The 21,455-nt window shown below is 36.4% G+C and overlaps 2 protein-coding genes across 2 annotated transcripts; one reads left to right on the top strand and one right to left on the bottom strand.

The window, feature by feature from the left end:
- The first annotated feature begins 356 nt into the window (after positions 1-356).
- On the top strand, positions 357-2,278 carry LOC146168505 (telomerase Cajal body protein 1-like). Its single transcript, XM_083380921.1, has 2 exons — positions 357-1,167; positions 1,256-2,278. The coding sequence occupies exons 1-2, from the start codon at positions 578-580 to the stop codon at positions 1,980-1,982; spliced, it is 1,317 nt and encodes a 438-aa protein (XP_083237047.1). The 5' UTR covers positions 357-577; the 3' UTR covers positions 1,983-2,278.
- LOC146168504 (uncharacterized) lies at positions 1,903-12,406 on the bottom strand. Its single transcript, XM_083380910.1, has 10 exons — positions 12,144-12,406; positions 7,263-7,417; positions 6,917-7,011; positions 6,524-6,672; positions 6,249-6,426; positions 5,089-5,231; positions 4,808-4,939; positions 4,014-4,161; positions 3,690-3,797; positions 1,903-3,208 (listed from the first exon to the last, which is right to left on the bottom strand). The coding sequence occupies exons 1-10, from the start codon at positions 12,319-12,321 to the stop codon at positions 3,076-3,078; spliced, it is 1,419 nt and encodes a 472-aa protein (XP_083237036.1). The 5' UTR covers positions 12,322-12,406; the 3' UTR covers positions 1,903-3,075.
- Between the last annotated feature and the right edge of the window lie 9,049 nt (positions 12,407-21,455).

Here is a 21,455-nt window from a genome sequence, read left to right as displayed (position 1 = left end):
GACTGAGTGCATAGAGTCGCCACACTTGTTACTTTCGCAAATTACATTTAGGAGCCTAGAGTTTTCAAGGCACTTTTTGTGGTATTGCACAACTTCGAATGTGCACTGATTTGGCGCTATTGCACATTTTCTGCACAATGTGCGCCGAACCATGCACAAATCGCTCATTGAAGACTATTAAATATAAACACGTTTGTTTATCTCATTGTAATATATGCTTCAACGTTTTACATTGCCTGGAGGGTAATTTATTACATTATGTAAATTGTAAATTAACAATATATTTTTAGATAGTTGCTTTTCAATTGCCAGACCGCGTTCATGGCATTTTCTGCAGAGATTTCGGATGTACAGCAGTTAATTACTAATTTTGGTTCGGAAATTTAGGTCTACAATTTAAGTTCACTAATTCAAGTGTACTTAAAAAAATATTTAAGAGTAACACAATTACCTTTAGAATTGTTACAGATTTGTCCTGCTTTCTGTTCTCATTTAATATAAAAGAAACCTTTAAAATGCATTAAACCAATCAATACCACCGGCCATTTGTAGTGGTTCAGTTTGGAGAGTATCGAGTATGGCTTTAGATATCGATGTTGAAAATGTTTTGGCAGAAATTTTACAATTTGTTACCACAAACGAAGAAGACCGATCTGTGATTCACACGGAAATTATCTTGTCTAATTGTAATACATGTGGTTTGAATGAAATCAAAAGCGTTTGCAGACCAAAATTGTGTCACCAACTAGTTGGCAAATCATATTCTAACCAAAATGGCAATTTTATGAAAGGGTCAAAATGGTCTCCAGATGGCTCGTGTTTTCTCAGTAACAATAATCACAATATATTACAATTGTGGAATACCCCTCATGAGTTGTTAAGTCAACATTTAGACTTTGAAATGCCAATTTGCCTCAAAGACTGTATATCAGTTAAGGAACCAGAAATTGTCTATGACTTTTGTTGGTGGCCACTTATGAACTCCCAAGACCCTGACACTTGTTGTTTTGCATCATCTAGTAAGGATCAGCCAGTACACTTATGGGATGCTTTTGATGGCAGTTTAAGAGCATCTTATATAGCTTTGGACAATGTACAAGAAATTCAATCCGCACAAAGCCTTTGTTTTAGTCCCGATGGTCTACAACTCCTATGTGGATTTAAGAAGTAAGTTTCTAATAGATTTATATTTAATTTTACAGATATTTTTTATATAAAAACAAATACCGGTAGTAAAAAAATATTATCTTTGCAGAGAAATTTTTCAATTTTATGTGGATCGACCAGGGTCAACTTATGAGAAATGGTCAACATTCAAGAGGAAGCCATATAAAAGTGGTCAAACCAGCATCATATCCTGCATGGAGTTTGGTCCTGATGGAACATTGTTCGCATGTGGTTGTTATGATAAGACAGTAGGCATTTATAGTCCCAAGAATGGAGATAGACTGGAATTGATAACTGCTCATGATGCTGGTGTTACTTGTATCAAGTTTTCTTCGGATGGAAATAGGTTATATACTGGAGCACGTAAAGAAGGTTCAATCAAATGTTGGGATATAAGGTGGTTTAGTAAACCAGTTTTTCACATGAAAAGGCAGGTTAACACAAACCAAAGGATATTTTTTGACCTGGTGGCAAGTACTGCAGCAGGCCACGAAACCAACCTCATTTCAGGGTCTACTGATGGCAAAATTATTATCTGGGACTTAAATTCAAGTATTAATGAAGCAGAAAACACTGTTGGCTTTCCAGAAACATCTGCTGTGTTGGAACCTTGTTTTGAATTTCAAGCTCATAATGACTGCGCGAATGGATGTAGCTGGCATCCATATTTGCCAGTTTTACTAACGTCGTCTGGTCAAAGACATTTTCCTCAACCAACAAACAGCGATGGTGAAAATGAAGATTCAAGTTTATTATCATACAAATTTTCTCATGAAGAAAACACAGTAAAACTTTGGAATTTAAGCACAAAATAAATTTAAAATTCTAACAAGGACATAGGTTGTATTCAGTATTTGCAGGAAGTCCTAAATGCTATTGGGTAAAGTGGTGCATGAATAGTAAAAATCAAATATGGCAAGCCGGTAAGCTACTGCATATGTGGTTTCTGATTTTGTAAATTAAAATTAGCAAACAAAAATATGTCAAATTTTATTGTGCCACTGCCACTGTACATAAACAGCATATATTTTAAGCTCAAGGAGAGTGTTTGTGGATTTAAAGTAATCGTGAAGCCATACTGAAGGGTGTATTTGTATCATCTTTCTAATAAATAGTTATAAGTCCTGTAATGGTATTAAAAATAGCTTTGGTAGTAGAAAGCAAAACAACAACATAGGTTGAGGGTTTAAAGCAACTTTTATATATGAAGTAATACATATAGAGCAAGTCAATTTCAAGTCAAGTCCTTCTCATAAAAACTAAACGTTAAACAATTAAGGTAGGTAAACTAGTCAGTTTATGAGCAAAACTTAAGCATGAAAAATTGTTTTATGGGCAGAACCTAAGACAATTAACCCAGTTTCTTAGTGGAAGACGCTTTTAATGAAAATTTCAGCTCAAGTCATTTGTCTGAAAGACTTATGTCAACTTAAGTTATACAGTATATATATATGTATATATGAAAAATGTTAATGGTTTGTTGCAACAGTGATCATAAATTGAAAAGGGGAACAATATGAAGTGTGGTTGTGACACAAAACATAATAAAAACATCAAAGGCGATCAGTCAAAATTGAATGAAGTACTTGCTGAAACACAGTGCAAATATATTATAAAATAAAACAAAAAATAAAAGATAGCTAATAGCTACTAAACAAATAAAAATACTACCTTTGATAATTAAAATATTTTTTAATTAGTTCTTTAATATTTATATTATGGAATAGTACTATTTCCATTGTCGCAACCTTAAGAGATAACTATGCATTAATAATCACAATAACATATAACAATGGATGGGTTCAGTCAATACCTGTGGCTGTAATATATGAATAAAATGTGTAATATACCGAATAATATAAGTGGGTTAAGGGTTGTTTTAAACAGGGCAATATTGACATTAAAAAATCACTTTTTTAGCAACTGTATTTCGTCACTGAGGACTTTTGTGACATGCAGAGCTTGTTCTGCCTCATCACCCCCAATCTGTTTGATGGCAATCTGAGCTGCTTCCCGGACAGTGGAAATGTAATCATTTCGCCTGTCACAAAAAGTATTTATTATTTTCTAGTACAATACAGCAATTTGAACTTTTCAAACAATATGATGGCATTAAAGTTAAGTGGCATAGCCTTGTAGAAAAGCAATAAAATGTTAAAAACAAACAGTACCTAAGCAGGACACAAATCAAACAGAAGAACTGCAATGGAAGATCTTATTAAGACAAATTTAACAGCATTTGTACCAATCAGGATATGTTGTCTTGAAACTTTGTTGTTATTGTGCCAACATATTGCATTGCAGGTATATATAAGCATTGGTAGTAATCTGCATATTGTGTCTTGAAAGTTAGTTGTTATTTAACTGTAGATGTGTTTTGTTATTAGTGGCGTTGCAAGGCGAAATTTTCTTTGTTAGTTATTTTTTCAAATTTTTTTTATTTGTTATTTGGAAAGATTTGTAATAATTTTGCTTTCTACAAAGATACAGCCCATCAGTAAGTTCTGGGATTTGTAGCTTACCAAAGAAATACCAGCTTCTTAATTGCAGCTTTGCTTTTCATTCTTCCCAAAGCCAGACAGCCACTCTCTCTAACAAGCCGGTCGTCATTACTGAGGCAGCTTAAAAGACTAAAAAAACAAAGGAAGGGTTAAAGTTTCACTTTATTACACTTTTAATATTTGGACAATGATAGAATATTGGGTTTCAAACTGCACCCAAATGAAAAACTACAAAGCAGCCACAATCGTAGTTTATACTGAAAATAAGCTAATTCTTTCTAATTGCATTATTGGCAAACTATTTTATGCATTTTTTTTAATATAAAAAATAAAGACAAAGTATACCCATTGACAACTTCACTTCTTATTTTCGGCTTTTTTATGCCACTTGCTGCATGTGCTAGTGCAATGGCTGCCACCACGCGTACATCCTGATCCTCATCATACAGTAAATCAAGCAGCACTTTGATCACTTTTTTTGACTTGCTGTCACCTTATAAGTAAAGTTAAGGTTACACACTAGGTCTGCCATCCAAATTCCTATATGACATTCATATAATATAAAGACAGATATTCTGCTCCTACCAAAACATCTGTACCAGTATATTCATCTGTTTTTTATCAATATTTTACCACATTTTCTACTAAAAAACAAACAAATTTCTTATTTTTGGAAGTTGAAAATTTGTCCTTTGCTTTTATTTTCATGGCTGACTGATTTAGGATAGAATTTGGTTGATGGATGGTGTTTGGTACCATGCAAAAAACGAATTCATGCGAATGGTGCAAAATAAGAGTTGTTTAAGTAAATAGGTAGAACTAAATGCTATTTGAATTATATTTAAAAAAATATATAATAATTTCCTGTAAAATGAAAAAATGTGTAGCTAGTTTAAAAATAAAATTTTTATAATGCGTTTGCAACAAAAACTATTTTTACACCTTGATAAATGGTATTACATACTTGCAAAACACATTGAAATGCAGGTTTTAAATAAAGCAAACTGAAACATACAATAAAATTCAATTAAAAGCTGCGGGAAGAACCAAAATTTATTTTATTTCTTGTATTTAGGTTGGCTAAAACATATTTCTTTAGTATGTATGTCATGTTCAAAGTTGATTTCTTACACACCTACCTAAGTTAGCAATAGCAGTGAGTCTGACAGAAGAGTCTATGTCAAACACCTCTCTCACGGCAAGAGCCTCTGCTGCATATAACTTTATTGCCTCATCGAAAGCAACCATTTCTTTTCCTTGCCTACAGAAGACTGCCAGACAAAATTGATGAATTTTTTATTTGGGAGTAAAAAAAAATACATATATAAAATCGGCATCTTTAGAATAGTAAACACAAAACTCAGCAAATTAATGTTTTTTAGTAATATCAGGCTAAACCATTTAAAAAAAACAAGCGTACTTAAGTACTGGTTTTGTTGAAGTTTTTCGTTGATCACTTTCATTTCCTTTTTCATAAGGGTGAAAAGATGTAAAAGAGTTTCGTCAGGAACATTAAGGTCCTTCCACATTTGTGAGAGTTCCTTTGTGACAATTTCAACAAAGCTAAAATTGAAAGCATATAATAATGATTATGTCCTTGATTGCTGTCCTCTTAAAAACCTATCATCTTGTTTTATTGTCTAAAAATATCAATCAAATTGTATGTATATTCTATAAAGCAATTTATCTTGTGGAAATTCACATTATTTGTTTCTATAGGAGAAACTTCATTACAAAGCTTTATTATTGCGAATAAATTACCTAAAATAACATACAATTTCCCTTGGGGCAGTATTTCTCAACAATTTTTTACTTTGGGGCACACCTGGGGAATAAAGGAAGTTTTTTTTGGTGTGGCGCAAAAATGTTAATTGCTTGCAACTTTTTAATAAATAGGCCTTATCGGCTAATAGTTGCATTGTCTTTACAGTACTCAATGACCTCAACAGAGAGAGAAAAATCTTTGCGTATTTTACACACCAGAAAACCTTCCTTTGGACACCAGTGTACAGTGGCGCAGAGTTTGAAACCTTTAGGGAAATGCGGGGCTAATTTTGTTAGTCAATAGGATTTTGTGGTGGGAAAACTTATTTCTAATTGCAAAGTAACAAAGCTTTCAGAAATGCCAGTCTAAAAATATCTATATTGCAGATTGGCCAAACTATTACTAATTAAATGAATTGTTTTTTATTCATGTGTGCATCATCATAACTTTGTAAGCCTCCAAAACATAACTGGTGAATGGTGACAATACCATGGAGTTGGGATTTACCTTAATAGGCTACCAACTATTGACATTGCCCAACTTAGATTTTGTTAGGTTGCTACAATGTGGTGAGATGAGTCAGGTCTGTTGAGTTTGGATAATATTGGTATTACTCAGAAAGTTAATATGTGATTTGTTTGCTGTGCATCAAAACGTCTGATAAACATTCTTAACTCTTCCACAAGCACTGGTATGATAATAAAATAATTAATCAATAAAGTTATACCACCAACAGAGTTTATTTTTTAATTGGATTCCCACTGGCTCCTCAGTTGGTATCATTATCTCACACAGTTCAGTATCTCCCAGCCTACCTCTGCCAATCAACTTCGTTTTTGTCTCCAAATGAGCTTTTCCAATAAGCCCCTGCAGCTCCACTGTCTGGAAGATTGGGCTGTTCGGAAACCATGTAGCTTTCCCTCTTTTCCTTGAGGCGATATGCAAGTGCTTGTCTGTTCATTACTGACGTTGAGAACTGCTCATCATCAGCAGCTACAGATCACATATATAGTCGGTCACAAAACCAAATAAACTAATTATTTTATCAATACAATACAAGTTAACAAAACATCACAAGAAAGTTGCTTACAGTCATCAGAGGTTTTTGTCTCTTCTACATGATGCGACAACGTTGTTTCGTCAACCAGTTTTGATTTGATACCCTCCACAAACTGTTTTAGGGCTTCCTTAGGGTTTTCGTTCAAGAATGACCAATGTACACAAGACAAGGTCAACTTCCTAAAAACAAATATTTTAAAATGACTAAATCAGATTCAACCCCTTTTTTATAAGGTTGTGAAAACCGAACATTTAATAGGGGTTTTTGCTAAAAAACATAGCTTGATTTGTTTTTTTACATTTATAATACCAACTAGTTACTTAAATAGTTAAATATAATACAGTATGTGCAATCTTGATTTATTACAAACCATTGAAACAACGAAGACTCTTTTTAACTTAAATAATATAATATCCAACTTACATCCCAAGATCCATAATTCCTGATATCTCTTCAAAAGGTAAAACAGATACCGCAAAAATATTTTTATTGGAAATATAGGCAAGTGAGACTTCATCCTGCAAAAAAATACAAAGTAATTTATAATATTAGCCAACTGCATTTCATATGATTGTGAATGCTGTATGGTACTGAAAGAACACAGTCAGTTTCTTGGCATGTTATATGAAAGAAATTATAAAAAAACATAATATTTTTTTAAAAGCAACATGGGATATGTTGTAAAAAATTTTCATGCAAAGTTTCAAGCAATCTCATCTAGTGTTATACAACATGCATAAATGTAAATTAAACAATATGCAAAGCTTACCTGGCAATATTTTGATTGGACAGAATTAGCACTTAGTAAGACAATAAACAATCTACTTGCAACAATTGCCTCTCCAATTTCACGCAAGTAGGAAGCTCCAGGTGTTAAGGCGCTCTCATCAACCCACACCTCAATACCAGCATCGGTAAGGGCCTCTAAATAACAGTTTGTCAAAGTTACGTCCTTTCCTGAAATATGACGATGTATCTCCATTAATAGTCCAATATCCATAAAATGCCATTGTTCACAAGAAAACTTTATCTTATTTTAGTTTGACTCAACTCGATAGAGTGCAGCAGGATACACTGTATATTTGGATACACTGAATAAGTTTCACTGATGCTAAGGGCTTCTGTTTTTTAAACATGACTAAGTAGTGTACTTAAATTTACCCATATTTATTTTACAAAACTTTATAGAGTTAACAGTCAAGACCTTGTTAATCTGGACAAGTGATTCTCATGAGTCCGGTCAATCAAAAAGTCACTTTTTTTTTAAATAAGCAAATAACGTTTTATTGCTTACTTTAAATACCTTTTAAAGCCATTCAGCGTTTGATAGTGGTGAAACCGCATCAGTGAAGTTTAAAGAAAATTTTCTCATTGCATTTACATTTTAATTTTTAGCAAATTTTAAGATATTTTGACCACCTATTAGGAAAAGTAACCTTAATAATGGTGCCCACACTCAGGGTTTTTTTAAGGTTTGGTTTGGGTGACCGCTAAGTAGTTTTAAGAGACCACAAGTGTTTCATTTAAATACCAAAAACTTCAAAGTCCAAAATTTAACCGCTGGAGAAATTTGGGGGACCGTTGCGGTCCCCCAAAACACCTTAAAAAAAACACTGTCCACACTGGGATTAAGCTAAAATAATTTATATATGTAGAATTGTAGACATATTACTTAAATGTGGTATCGGGAGTTGTTTTAGTGCAGAATTTGCATTTAAAGCTGGGTAATAATTAAAAACATGCTTGCAGTATGTGGTAAATTTGTGCCATGTACCTTATTCTATGTTATTTATAACTCTATGTTTATTTGTGACAATGTTTAGTTAAAATTCAGTTAATAAAAACCTAGCAATCCCTAGATCACCACAATTTTATTAACTGATTCGTTAACATTGACCTTGCGCTTTACCAATCACCATGGAGAGACTGATGAGGCCAGACCGTCTGGAACTTGATCCTAATGACCCAGAGGCCATTAAAATGTATAAACATTGGTGGCGTTCATTTGATGGTTTTATTCGAGCCATTGAGAAAACACAAAATAGCGATCAGAGTGGAACCAGCCAAGAAACAGGTGGTGTTATTACTTTATCATCAGAAGAAAAATTAGACCTCCTTGTCAATGGCATATCGCACAAACTCTACTCCTGTGAAACCTTTCAATCTGCTAAAGAGACTCTTAACAAAGTTTTCCTGAAATAAAATAACATCACAGTAGCTCGTCATTTATTGATGGTGAGAAAACAGAAACCGGATGAGAACCTAACTGATTTCATGTATGCTTTGCATGAGCTTTCTAAATCCTGTGATTTTCAGGATGTCGATGCAGATACTTATCGACAAGAAATGGTTCGTGACTCCTTTATTAGTGGCATGGTAGCCCCCGACATCCGACAAAGACTTATTGAGAAAAATAAAGTTACCTGTAAAGAAGCCCTTGATCATGCTTTGGTGTTAGAACGAGCAAGGAATGAGGCCGTGACCTTTATTAAGGAAACTACAAATGTGACCATTGCAGCCTCAGAGACTCCTGAGTCCACTGTTTTTGCAATAGCTAAGAAAGATTGTTTCTACTGTGGAGGTTCTATGCATCCTGGAGGCCGCTCCTCTTGTTCAGCTAGAGAAGCCACTTGTAACTCCTGTGGTCGCAAAGGTCACTATGCTAAAAAATGCTTGTCAAGAATAAGAAAGAAGGTATTTAGTAGTTCCCAAGACATCGGCTTCAGTTCTGCCACAAACAGAAAGTGGAGAGTCTACTTTTGCATCTATCACAAATTCTTTCATATATATGATGAATGGGCACACTGATCCACCTTCAGGTTTATATCCTGCACTTATTAAAGTCTCCCTTGGTGCCAGGATGCTAAACGCTTTGGTGGATTCTGGAGCAACTGGATGTTACTTGGATAGTAGGGTATGTCAGGAACATCACTTACCTGTTTCTGGGCAAAGATCCAAAGTAGGTATGGCTTCACGAAAGGCTTCAGCTGAGGTAATTGGCACTACTTGTACCACATTGTGGCTAAACAAATCCGGCTATTCTCTGACATTTGAGGTGGTTGATGAATTATGTGCTGAAGTTATTCTGGGACAATCATTTCTCGGTCTTCATAAAGGGGCATTCTTTCACTTTAAGGGTCCTCGTCCTCTTCTTAACATTTGCCCTACTTACCCAAATAATAGCACTTGTAGTGTGGCTGCAGCCAATGTGAAACCATTTAGACTCTTTAAAGATCTAGAAAGGGGATTCAGACCTATTGCTGTAAAATCATGTCGGTATTCAGCTGATGACCAATCTTTTATCCGTAAGGAAGTTTTAAAACTTCTAGAAGAGGAGATTATTGAACCTTCAAGAAGTCCTTGGCGTGCACAAGTTTTGGTTGCAAAGAGTGGTAATCACCGCCGTCGATTGGTCATTAATTACTCTCAAACTGTGAATCGCTTTACACTTCTAGATGCATATCCGCTGCCCAGGATAGATGATCAAGTAAATGCTGTTGCTAAAGGTAAACTCTTTAGCACGCTTCATTTGCGCTCTGCCTATCATCAGATTCCCCTGCATGAAGAAGATAGACCTTTTACCGCTTTTGAGGCCGATGGTCGACTCTATACAGGATGAAAGACTGCCTTTTGGACTGACCAATGGAGTATCTGTTTTTCAAAGACTGATAGATGCAATCATTTCAAAATATAGGTTAAGAAAAACGTTTGCCTACCTGGACAATGTAACTGTGGTGGGAAACTCACAGGAGGAACATGACAGAAATCTTGAAGCCCTATTACATGCTGCCGGGAAGGAAGGCCTCACCTTCAACGAAGAAAAGTCACATATTGCAAAGAAGGAAATTCAACTGTTGGGATACCTGGTAAAGCCTGGTAAAATCCAGCCTGATCCTCAGCAATTGAAGCCACTCTTGGACATGCCTGTGCCTCAAACACTTGCTGAAACTCCTACGCGCTGTGGGTCTATTTGCATACTATGCCCGTTGGGTTCATCAGTTTTCAGATAAGGTTCGACCCCTTGTGAAAGCCATTAAGGAAAAGGCTCTCCCATTGGCTAAACCACAAGCTATGGCTTTTGCAGAGCTTAGAAAAAGTTTGGCTTCCGCCTGTCTGAAAAATATTGATCTTTGTCAACCCTTTACTGTGGAGTGTGATGCCTCCCAATTTGCACTGGCCGCTACTCTGAACCAATGTGGTCGCCCTGTCGCTTTTTACACACGGACCTTTACAAAAAGTGAACTCAACTACCCTATCTTGGAGAAGGAGGCTACAGCTATTATGGAGGCTACAAGAAAATGGAGTCATTTCTCTGTGGCGAGCTGAACTGGGGGCCTTTTCATATCGCGTTCACCACCGTCCTGGTAAACTAAACACTGCTCCTGATGCCCTTTCAAGAATTTCTTCTCTATGTTTCATGGGAAATGCTGGACTAGTCCAAATCCATAGGCAATTGGGGCACCCTGGGGTAACACGCCTACTTCATTTTATAAAAGGGAGCAACTTACCTTACTCTATTAATGAGGTTTGGCAAACATGTGCAGAATGTAAAGTTTGTGCCGAAGTAAAACCTCGATTTCACCGCAAGTCTAATGAGTCTTTAATCAAAGCTTCTGCTCCATGGGAAAGAATTAGCATTGATTTTAAAGGACCTGTCAGGGGTAGAAGACATTACATTCTCTTTGTGGTGCATGAGTTTTCCTGTTTTCCTTTTGCAATTCCCTGTTCTGACATGACTACCAAAACCGTCATAGCTTCGCTAACTTCGCTTTGAGCGTTTCTTAAACTTCGGACAAAGAACTATGCTGGGGAGATCATTACCATCATGGCTGCTCCAGCCTGGAAAAGTTTTGATGAGACATTTTGTGCGAAATAAAGGAGATCCCTTAGTTCATGAGGTGGACTTGCTGGAAGCCAATCAAAGTTTTGCACATATTCGGCTTTCAGGGGGGCGTGAATCGACAGTGTCTGTGCAGGATTTAGCTCCTTGCCCTGAAGACCATGAAATCAGGGCTCCACTGCCAGATGCAGAATCCTTTGACGAGTCTCTTGAAAATGGAGTCCCAATTTCTACCAATTCGCCTCCCCATACTACTAGGCCATCTACAGTTACTACACCAGAATCTGTATTGGACAGATCATCAACAGAAGATTTGGCTCATGGTACAGATGAGTTACCTCCAACTTCACCATCTCCTCATGCGTTTCCACCTGATTCGCCAACTGGTTTGCAGAATTCATAAACCCCCTTTACGGTTTGGGGATTGGACTCATTAAAAATGAACCCTTAAAATTGTTTAATGAAACAATGCTTTTTGTTGGGTGTACAGTGTACTTTCATTATTTAGAGGGGGACAATGTGGTAAATTATGTATCTTATTCTATGTTATTTATTACCCTATGTTTATTTGTGACATAAAATTCAGTTAATAAAAACCTAGCAATCCCTAGGTCACAACACAGTATATGCCTTAAACCACATTGAAAAACTAATTACAATAAGTATTAGGGTTCAGGCATAAACTTAAGAGTTATTACCATGGCTAATCAGGGACCATCACTTTTCTCACAAATAAAAAGTCAAAACTTCCCACTGCATGTAGTATATAAACGCTAAGTAAGGTAAAACATTTGTTCCAGAACTCTTTACCTTTAATTTGTCGCATCACCGTAACATCAGAGTGACTGTAACTTATCATAACATCCTTGTTGGTTGCACCTTGAGGTGTCAAACCTGCACGTTTGACTGGTGTTGCCGGCCGTGGAGTGCCAGGTGCAGGAACTTGTACCTGGGACTTTTTATGGGTTTTTGATGTAGCACTACCCATAGTTCTCCGGTTATAATAAGAACTAACTGTAAAAAAATGTTAGATATAGGGCTAAAGCTATTAATAAAATTGTAAACATGTCGGGTAACACTAATTTACAGAATGATGAATGGTTGGAACGCTCACAGTATTATTATTAAATATAATAACACTTAACCCACCTTCACCCAAACGCTAACCCTCACCCTAACTCAAATATTGTGCGTTGGTTTAATAATTGTTTTACCGGGGTAACACTTAAATTAGTGAGCGTTCCGACCATTCATCATTCCGTAAATTAGTATTACCCAACATGTCAGGCAAAAATACATTACTATTTAGGAAAAATATTTTGCACCCCATTTTGTCATCATTGCACAAGCAAGTGCACCCATATTTGACCATCACCCCGTTTTTTCCAGACGGTAATTACAAATTAGCATGAAGCACTTACAAGGTTTAAAACAGAGATTTAATGCCTGGCCTGTAAGCTGGCAGATTTCAGTTAAAATTGTGGACATGCATCACTGAATTTCTATCAGTGGTTCCCAAACTGGGGTCCGCGGATCAAATGGGGTCCGTACAGCAGTTTCAGAGGGTCCGCAAGGAGAATTAGTCTTTTAAGTTTTTATCATTAGTCTATGTTTTAATCATTATCTCTCATCTTTATTGTCTTTAGTTGTGCTTTATTGTTCGATCATAGCGTGTTTTATGATGTCTATTGTGACATCATAAAGCATCTATTATGCTGTACTACCTGCTATCAGCGAATCGTAAGAAATTAGTTAGAACAGTGGTCGGCAAACTTTTTTTGTCGCGGCCCAAATAACTCTTTACAGAGCTTTCGGAGGCCCAATACGTAAAATCACTACGACAAAAAGGCCGGATCCAGGATATTTGTTTTGAGTTTGAGGCATTAGATTGGCGTCACAAAGGTACGCCATAAAAAAATTGTTCTTAGTTATCCTCGAACGAACTCGTGCGCAAATGTGAATCTAAAATCCGGTTGGCGAAACGTTGAACTTTGACGTAGGGGAGATGTGGGACCAGTGGATCACTTTTGACGTTTTTACATCTGCAGGATTTAGTTTCCTCGTAAAATAGGATTTAGAAGTCTTAACACAAACTTTAATCTATCCGCCAACATACCAGCTTTTAACTTGAAATGTCAGTACAGAAAAAGTGTTTATTTTGCATGCAAATAATGTTACTCAAGTGAACCGTTTGTTCCCCAACTATAAAACATGTTGTATTTTTTTGGAAAGTCTTAGTCTACACAGCGTTAGGCTGTGGACACGAAGAAATGGTGAAATATTAAACGGCGCCTCGAAGCCGAAACACACCACTATTTAAAATGTAAAACATACTACAAAACCAGGTATACGCGCGTAGCGCGAAAAAAATGTGCGTTAACTTTACATAGTTAAAGTTGGCTTTGATAGGCACTCACAGGGCCACATTTAGCACGCGGGCCACACGCTGAGACAATATAAAATTTCTTACCAGCTTTTAAAATACAATTATATATGTACAGCATTCACGCGGCCCACAACTACATGATAAAACTAAACTATTAAAAAGTAGCTTGCGGCCCACTAAAAATGGCTGTGCGGCCCACAGTTTGCCGACCACTGAGTTAGAACAAGGTGGTCCAAGCCCAGTTGCAATTTCAGCCAAATTGATCTGGTTAATTAAACCTTTTTGCGCGAAATGATAACGTCTTTGTAATTTAGCGATTGGGGAGTATGCAACATCTCTTTTACGCGAACATTCTACGCTTACAAAATGCAGTCTTCTAATTAAAATTTTTGTCAAATACGCAAATTTTTCGCGCTTCGCGCACACCAGCTTTCCCAATCTCATAACATTCGATTTTATTTGCGCACAAGTTCGACGACAGAAGCAAGTTTCTGGAGCGTATCTGTCTTTCGATATTACTTTGTGATGTTATCTTTAAACATTTCATGCCGCGACCAAACGAAAAACGTTGATCCGCTCCTGGTACGCATTTAGCCTACTTTATGTTGTCCGCAAAGAATATGCAAGAAATATTGTGGCCCGCGATGTAGTCAACCGTGGACCACCCTGAGTTCGAAGGTTGTTACATTAGAAAAATCGTGACTGCACTAGTGTAATACAAGAAATATGGGTCAACTGACCCTTGACATTTTATAGGGCCGCGAAATATCAAAATAATTGCAACGGGTCCGCCAGGCAAAATTTTGAGAAAAGTTTGGGAACCGCTGTTCTAGATGGAAAGAGTAGTCCGCGAGACCGCGACAACTATATTTTAAAATAAATTAGGGTCAATGAAAATAAACGCACGGACCTGATTTCTGTTCAGTCATTTCGCGCGAATCGCTACTTTACAGTTAAAAAGTTAGGAGCACCGATTCCTCAACGCAGAGATATTACTTTCAGTTCTACCAAAGGGGTTAAAATCGGCATGCTGTACGACAGGGGTTTGTGGGCCATGGACCCCTAGGGGGCCTTGAGCCTTTTTCAAGGGGGCCATGTGAAAAAATGAAAAATAATGTTTTTAGTTTATTATCTACTCCTGTATAACAAAACAAATAAATTAAAATTTAATGAACTGTGGTAGCCGTAAGAAGAGACGGCAACCCGATTGAGCTTTGAAATAGATAGTTTGACAACATTTTGGAAAAACTAAGCAATTCGTACTCCAAGCTTTATGAAAAGGTCATGCCATTGCTGTTGAGTTTTCCATCAACATATATCGTTGTGAATATGGATTTTTAACAATGTTACTTCTGAAGACAAAGCAGCGCAGTGCCCTGGATATTCAATATGACATGCGGCTGGCCACCACTAAACCAGCAGTTAATAGATTGTTGGAACAAAAACATGCTCAACCATCACATTAACTAAATATGTAATAACTAATTAATATACTATCATGTTTATTGTGTGTTGCATTTCTATCATTTTCATTAGTCTTGTTATTTTTTTATACCCGTACATCAAAGGTTAATTAAGTTTGAGCGACAAGGCGGTTTTTCGCGGAGCAATAGCTCCCTCCTCAAACGATTTTTTTTGTCGACTTTTGTTAAGAAAACATGGGTGTCGAAAAAAACCCGAACCGAAACCTTATTAACCGGCCCTGGGCCATTTTTTTCAAAGCTGATCAGTTTTTGTAAACAATTTAAAGAAGCCAAACCGTAACGGAACCGTCGAACATTTTGAAGAAAGCTGAACTTTAGCCGACACTGAACATACCAAAACCACAAAACAATAGGTTTACTCCAGAACGGCGTCACAGCTCTATTTTAAAAAATCAAGTGATGCGATTTCGAACATTTGCAAAACATGCCGTTTCAAAATATTTAAGATCAATGCATGACAAACTACAGAATTTTATTCGGCAACCTAATTTTTATCATGCTGGTGAATTATTATTTTAGAATTTCTTTGAAGCCATAAAATATTCTTTTCAAAGATAAACTGAAAAAGGGTTCATCCGAGATAAACCGTAGGCTATGCTCCGATAACTTACAAAAAGTAACATGCCTACTACACTGCAACATCACAAAAACAAATTAAAGGTAGCATATCGCATGGCGGAGCCTGAAAAAGAAATCAGCGGGAATATGTTTCGCACTTTTGAGGCCTGAACAATTTTGTTAAGTTAAACATATTATGACTATGATTTCGCAATTAAATTACGCAATTAGGCTATATTTTTACTTTAGCGCGAGACAAATGCTGTTGTAAAGTGAAGGCCGATGTTAAGCCAAATTGTGGGGCACGCGTTTAATTGCTGAACTCAAAACTTCAGTTTTAAGTTGACTTGAAGGTTGCGGGCGTATAACTCGTTAGCCAACCACAATGGTTCTAGTGATTAATAACTGTATTATTTGATAAGCGAACACCCAGTTCAAACTATAGTCAGCGGACAAGTTAGCATATAGGAGATGCTACTTGCAAATGTCAAAGCTGCGAACAGCACAAGAAGTTAATAAAGAAAAAGTCGTTTACAAGCAGATAGCGGGCTTAAATACACAAAACCCTGTGTTGACCGCATGAGAAAATGCAAGCCAGTAAGCACTTTACACTGTGGTGCGAGTAGACATAAAATCTGGGGCATAAGCCGATACAGCGTAAATTGCACCGTAAACACAAAAGCTCTTAGTCAGTAATTAGTCGTGCGCTTTACATATATCTATTCAACCCATTAAGATTTGTGCTTTGGACGATTAGAGCGAAATGAACATGAACAAGGCAATGAGTCACGCGAGTTGTAGCTTTTAGCAACACGTTCAACAACAAGATGTTTTCTTCTGTCGATAAGCCAACGAGCGACAGGTGTTTTGTTGTTGTCTCTTTGTCTCGTTCACGTCCTTCCGTCATATGTGGTGAAAATCGTGAAACTGTGAAGACATAAAAGAGAGAAGGGGGCAGTTAATTGTTCGGGAATACATTCTATTAATGTTTTACATTGAGCAACATCACCTTTATAGTTTAGCAATTTTTTTTTTAGTTTGCACAATTCGTTCAATGTAAGTTTTTTAAACAAACGACGCATCACAACAAAATAGCCTATACGTTTTCAAATTGCTGCCTATTCACTATTGTTTTTAACAAAGGCAGGTAATGGGCTTATCCCTAAATTCGTGTTTGGACTTGCACGAATTGAAGCATATGTTTCGAAATCCCCAAAACGTAGCAAATGTTTAAAAGAATTTGGAATTTTAACACAAAATTATTCGTGCACAACAATATTAAATCGTGATTCACAAGTTTAACGCGTTGATTTCAAACTATTGAGCTCCAAGCACAAAAAAGTAAGCTCTTTTAAAATTTATCAACAGATCTTGCGATCGGCGTTTTAACTTAAATTCGTACACAAAAAAATTTACAGACCTTTCGGTCGGCATTTTAACTTATATTTTTTTAATGTTTTTTAAAGTATTTTCACCTGGTAAACACGGCAGAATCAGTTACTGTGAAAACCATGTACAAAGACAAATTGCGTTCCCCGTGATTCCGCGTGGTGATTTGTCCTCCATCGGCGGCGCTTTTATAACTTGTACCGTACTTCATCAATGGCGTTCCGTATTTTAAGCAAATGCTTTGATGATGCCATGGAGCGTCTCGTGACGTATCTTTCGACGTGATCAGTTCCTCCAACAGCTAGCTCCTTGCAGGTCCCTAACAGGACAGCAAGTGCAAAAGAAAGTTTGTTATGGTCCAAGACTTCGTTTGTACAACCAAAGGTTTTGTCCTTAGTTAGGTTGATGTCAACGAGCGTTGGAATGGTAGTTGTTGCTGATGATACCAGGACGTAGCATTTCTGACAATTCTTAACCTTTTTGAAACAGGTTTAAGAAAATTGCCAAGAAACAACTCGTTCAAGGTACTGCGAGAATAACCAAACGGCTAAATCGCACAACAGATGTTCTTGAAGTCTTTTTTCCGCCTTAGGGTAACTCAGATAAACGCGGTTTAATCCTTAATTGATGGTAGCGAAAAATTACTATAGTTCTGGTGTTCGTAGACACGTCGGGTCGCCAATTTCAACTATATCGGCGAAACAGCAGAACGCTGTAAACAGCACATCGCTGTCAACAGCACAACGCTGTCAACAACACCGGGTGATAACTAAGAAGAGGTCTTTTACAAGCAGATAGCCGGCTCAAATACACAAAACCCTGTGTTGCCCGCATGAGAAAATGCAAGCCAGTAAGCACTTTACACTTTGGTACGAGTAGACAATAAATCTGGGGCATATGCTGATACAGCGTAAATTGCACCGTAAACACAAAAGCTCTTAGTCGGTAATTGGTCGTGCGCTCTACATCGAATCACGACTGTTGTCCAGATTCAGGGTTTTTTTGAGAAAACTGTTTTTCTGGCTGAGAGCGTTGTCTGATAATGTTTTATCATTGGGCCCGCAAATGTCAATACAGTTAAGATTTTTTAAGGACCTCGTCTGTCCATAAATCAAAGAATAAAGTTGTTTTCGTCACCTAGGGGACTGTTTCTAAGAAGTTTATAGGTCAAAATAAATTCAAAATTTACAATAAAGTTAAAATTTTCAATAAAGTTAAAATTTGTCAAATTATGGCTTTTGACAAAGTTTTTGTGTTTCTTGAGAGTATTTGTGTAAAAATCGTAACATTGTAAATCAGAAACTGTGACACAATTAAACCATATTAACCCATAAAAGCAGAAAAATGCCCACTTGGATCAGCAGTAACTTTTATTGCAAATTGTCCATTTTTTTATTTATTGTTACGTATTTAAATAATTCTTATAAAACACTTCATCTTCATTAAACGTGTACTTTTCGACAGTGTTGTAATGACTTAACTCAATGACTTGACTTAAGTGCACTTAAGTCACTGTTTTGAAATGACTTGACTTGACTTAAGTCTTTTGGACAAAAAGACTTGACTTGACTTAAGTCTTTTGGGCAAATGACTTGGCTTGACTTAAGTCATTTGGACCAATGACTTGGGTTAAAATAAATTGTTTTAATTAAGCAATTAATTATAAAATTGCGTTATTTAGCCCAATCTTTGCACATAAAAGAATTTGCCTGTTATATGCTGCTTTTATGTTATTTTTGACTTGAGTTGCTCATAATAATCGAAGGAGTTTGCCGGTTTTCATAATTTAAAGTTTCATTTTTTGGACAAGGGCTGGACTTGAAGTTGACTTGCTCTAATTATGACTTGACTGGGACTTGACTTGGGTAACCGATGACTTGGACTGGGACTTGACTTGTTATTTATTCTAAAAGACTTGACTTGTAATTAAGTTATTTTCCGAATGACTTGACTGGGACTTAAGTCATTTCAAAATGACTTGTTTACAACACTGCTTTTCGAAGATCAACAGTTTGGATTTTAGGAATAGCCTACTGAAATTCTTTAATACAAAATGCCTAAGCAAGCTCCATCTATCGCCAAAAAACACGAAGCACTATTTATAATCCATAAAACACCTTGACTTTTCGACAAAATATTACATTTTGGTCTGAAATCGACAGAATATTATGTTTCGGTAACTGGTATCAATTTAAGGAAGAACTGTGGCCTCTATACAAACAAGCAATTTCGTTAGGTTAAAATAAAGTCAAAATTTGATAAAAATAAAGTCAAAAATTTTTTTTTTCAGGTTAAAATAAAAATGGCCCAAGACTCATCAATCATCATCTGTGATCAATGATCAGTGGTTTCCAACCTTTTTTGTCCTTGAGTTGCACCGATTTAGTCGATACCCAAATATAATTCCACCCTACAAATTTAGTTTGCTAAAATATCGTTTACATTAATAGTTGATTAATAATATATTTGAACCAGTAATAGATTAATACGGTACTGTTACAAATGTCTCTGAAAATTACAAAATCTCCCTAGTGGGTAATTCCCCTCTGGTTGAGAACCACTGTGGTTGAGAACCCCCTCTGGTTGAGAACCCTCTGGTTGAGAACCAAAGTTTGTTGTGACGACTCATATGCACCCTGTTTACTTAAAAGATAAACTGAGGTAAAAAGCGATATGAAAAATTCATGCATATCAATATCATCATGTCGCTTAAACCGAGCGGAGATGCCGAATTTTACACACTGTCGGTGAGAGTGCGATTATGGCTACAGCCTAGGCTGCTTGCGAGTAGTAGGCCTACTATTGCATGTCATAAAACACCATTCCAACAAACTTGAGAAGTGAAATATGAATGTTTCATTAAGTTTGTGATGCACCCTTGTATACCTTTTCGTACTGGTGCACCCCAAGCATATTTTGATGCACCCTATAGGGTGCACCGTGCACACCGGTTGAAGAGCACTGGAATATATCATCACAAGCCCAATAGGTCAAAAAACATTTAACTAGATCTAACTGGAAAATTTATCGTTCCACCCTCTCTTTTTTTATACCGTTTATAAAAAATACAACTTACAAATTATGCATTTTGTGGGGGGTTGCTGAACTTAATTGAGGCGTTCCTGAACTTAATTGAGGTAATAAAGTCAGTTTGAATATATTAATTTTATCCCCTGGCAAGGCTGTGCATTTTGAAAATCATTGTTGCAAAATCTGCTGTGATTGATTTTGATTGTCTGTTACAAACAAACAAATAAATAATTTTAATAAAAAGGGAAATTTCCAACCCTGGGAGCGACTCGAGAAAAAATGAAAACCGCTGATATAAACGATAATAGTACTCGCGTTTCATAGACTGGAGTATTTATTACACATTTTATATGTGTTTATAGTGACTGCGAAGTCGGACTCGGCAATCTAGAATCGGTCAAATTTAGGGTTATTTTTAACCGATTCCGCATGTGGTTATAAGCTATAGTTGCAGTTTGACTCAAAACTGCAAATTTTGCAAATTTATAAATCGAGTGATTAGAACAAAGCTTTTTAACCCGTGGGATGGTACGCACTTGTACGGATTAACAAAATTGTAATGTGCGGATGACAAACTTCGTGCGGATAAATGTCAGATGAAAATAGTGCATGTTATTATTTTTCATTACTTCTAATACAGACATCCAACAAGCTGGTGCGCCCACTTATCCGTTTCAGGTACTGTAATATAGTCTCTCAGTGGTTCATTACAGCTTAAGCCATCTATTTTATATCTGTTAAGGCTTACGGTTTCAATACACAAACACTTTCATTGTTTAAACTTTAAGCTAAACATATAAGATTAACCTGGTTTGGGTGCGTGTTAGGAGTCTATGGCTTTGTATTCGCTTATACTTCCGCCAAAGTCTCTTTGCTTTCGCTTAGTATTGCTGTATTGGGGGTCGCCGCGAAAAAAATTTGGCAACACTGATTTAAGGTTCTGGTTTCTTTCAAATTTTCGATTTAATTTCGGTTATATTCGGCTCAGGACTAAAATCAAACTGTTTAAATCGGTGATTTGGTTTTATGATTTGCTTGTGTTGTCATGCAAGTTAAACCAGGTAGAGAGTATATAAATATGAGTTGAATGTGAGTACACCGCGAACATTCGCGAATACTGGTGTTCACCGAAGCAAAATCGTTAGGAATCTTGGAGAAGAAACTGTGCCCTTGACGTTTAAACGGGAAGATTATAAGGCTTTATCCGTATAATGCTGAATAAAAGGTATGCGCAGCAATTTTTTCCCAGTTTTAAATTCATCTTTGTTTACTATG

This window comes from Ascidiella aspersa, chromosome 1 (genome assembly GCF_963924565.1).
Source record: "Ascidiella aspersa chromosome 1, kaAscAspe10.2, whole genome shotgun sequence".
In the NCBI taxonomy this organism is placed as follows: Eukaryota; Metazoa; Chordata; class Ascidiacea; order Phlebobranchia; family Ascidiidae; genus Ascidiella; species Ascidiella aspersa.
The sequence above is the reverse complement of the archived record's forward strand: the minus strand, read 5'-3'. Positions and strand labels throughout refer to the sequence as shown.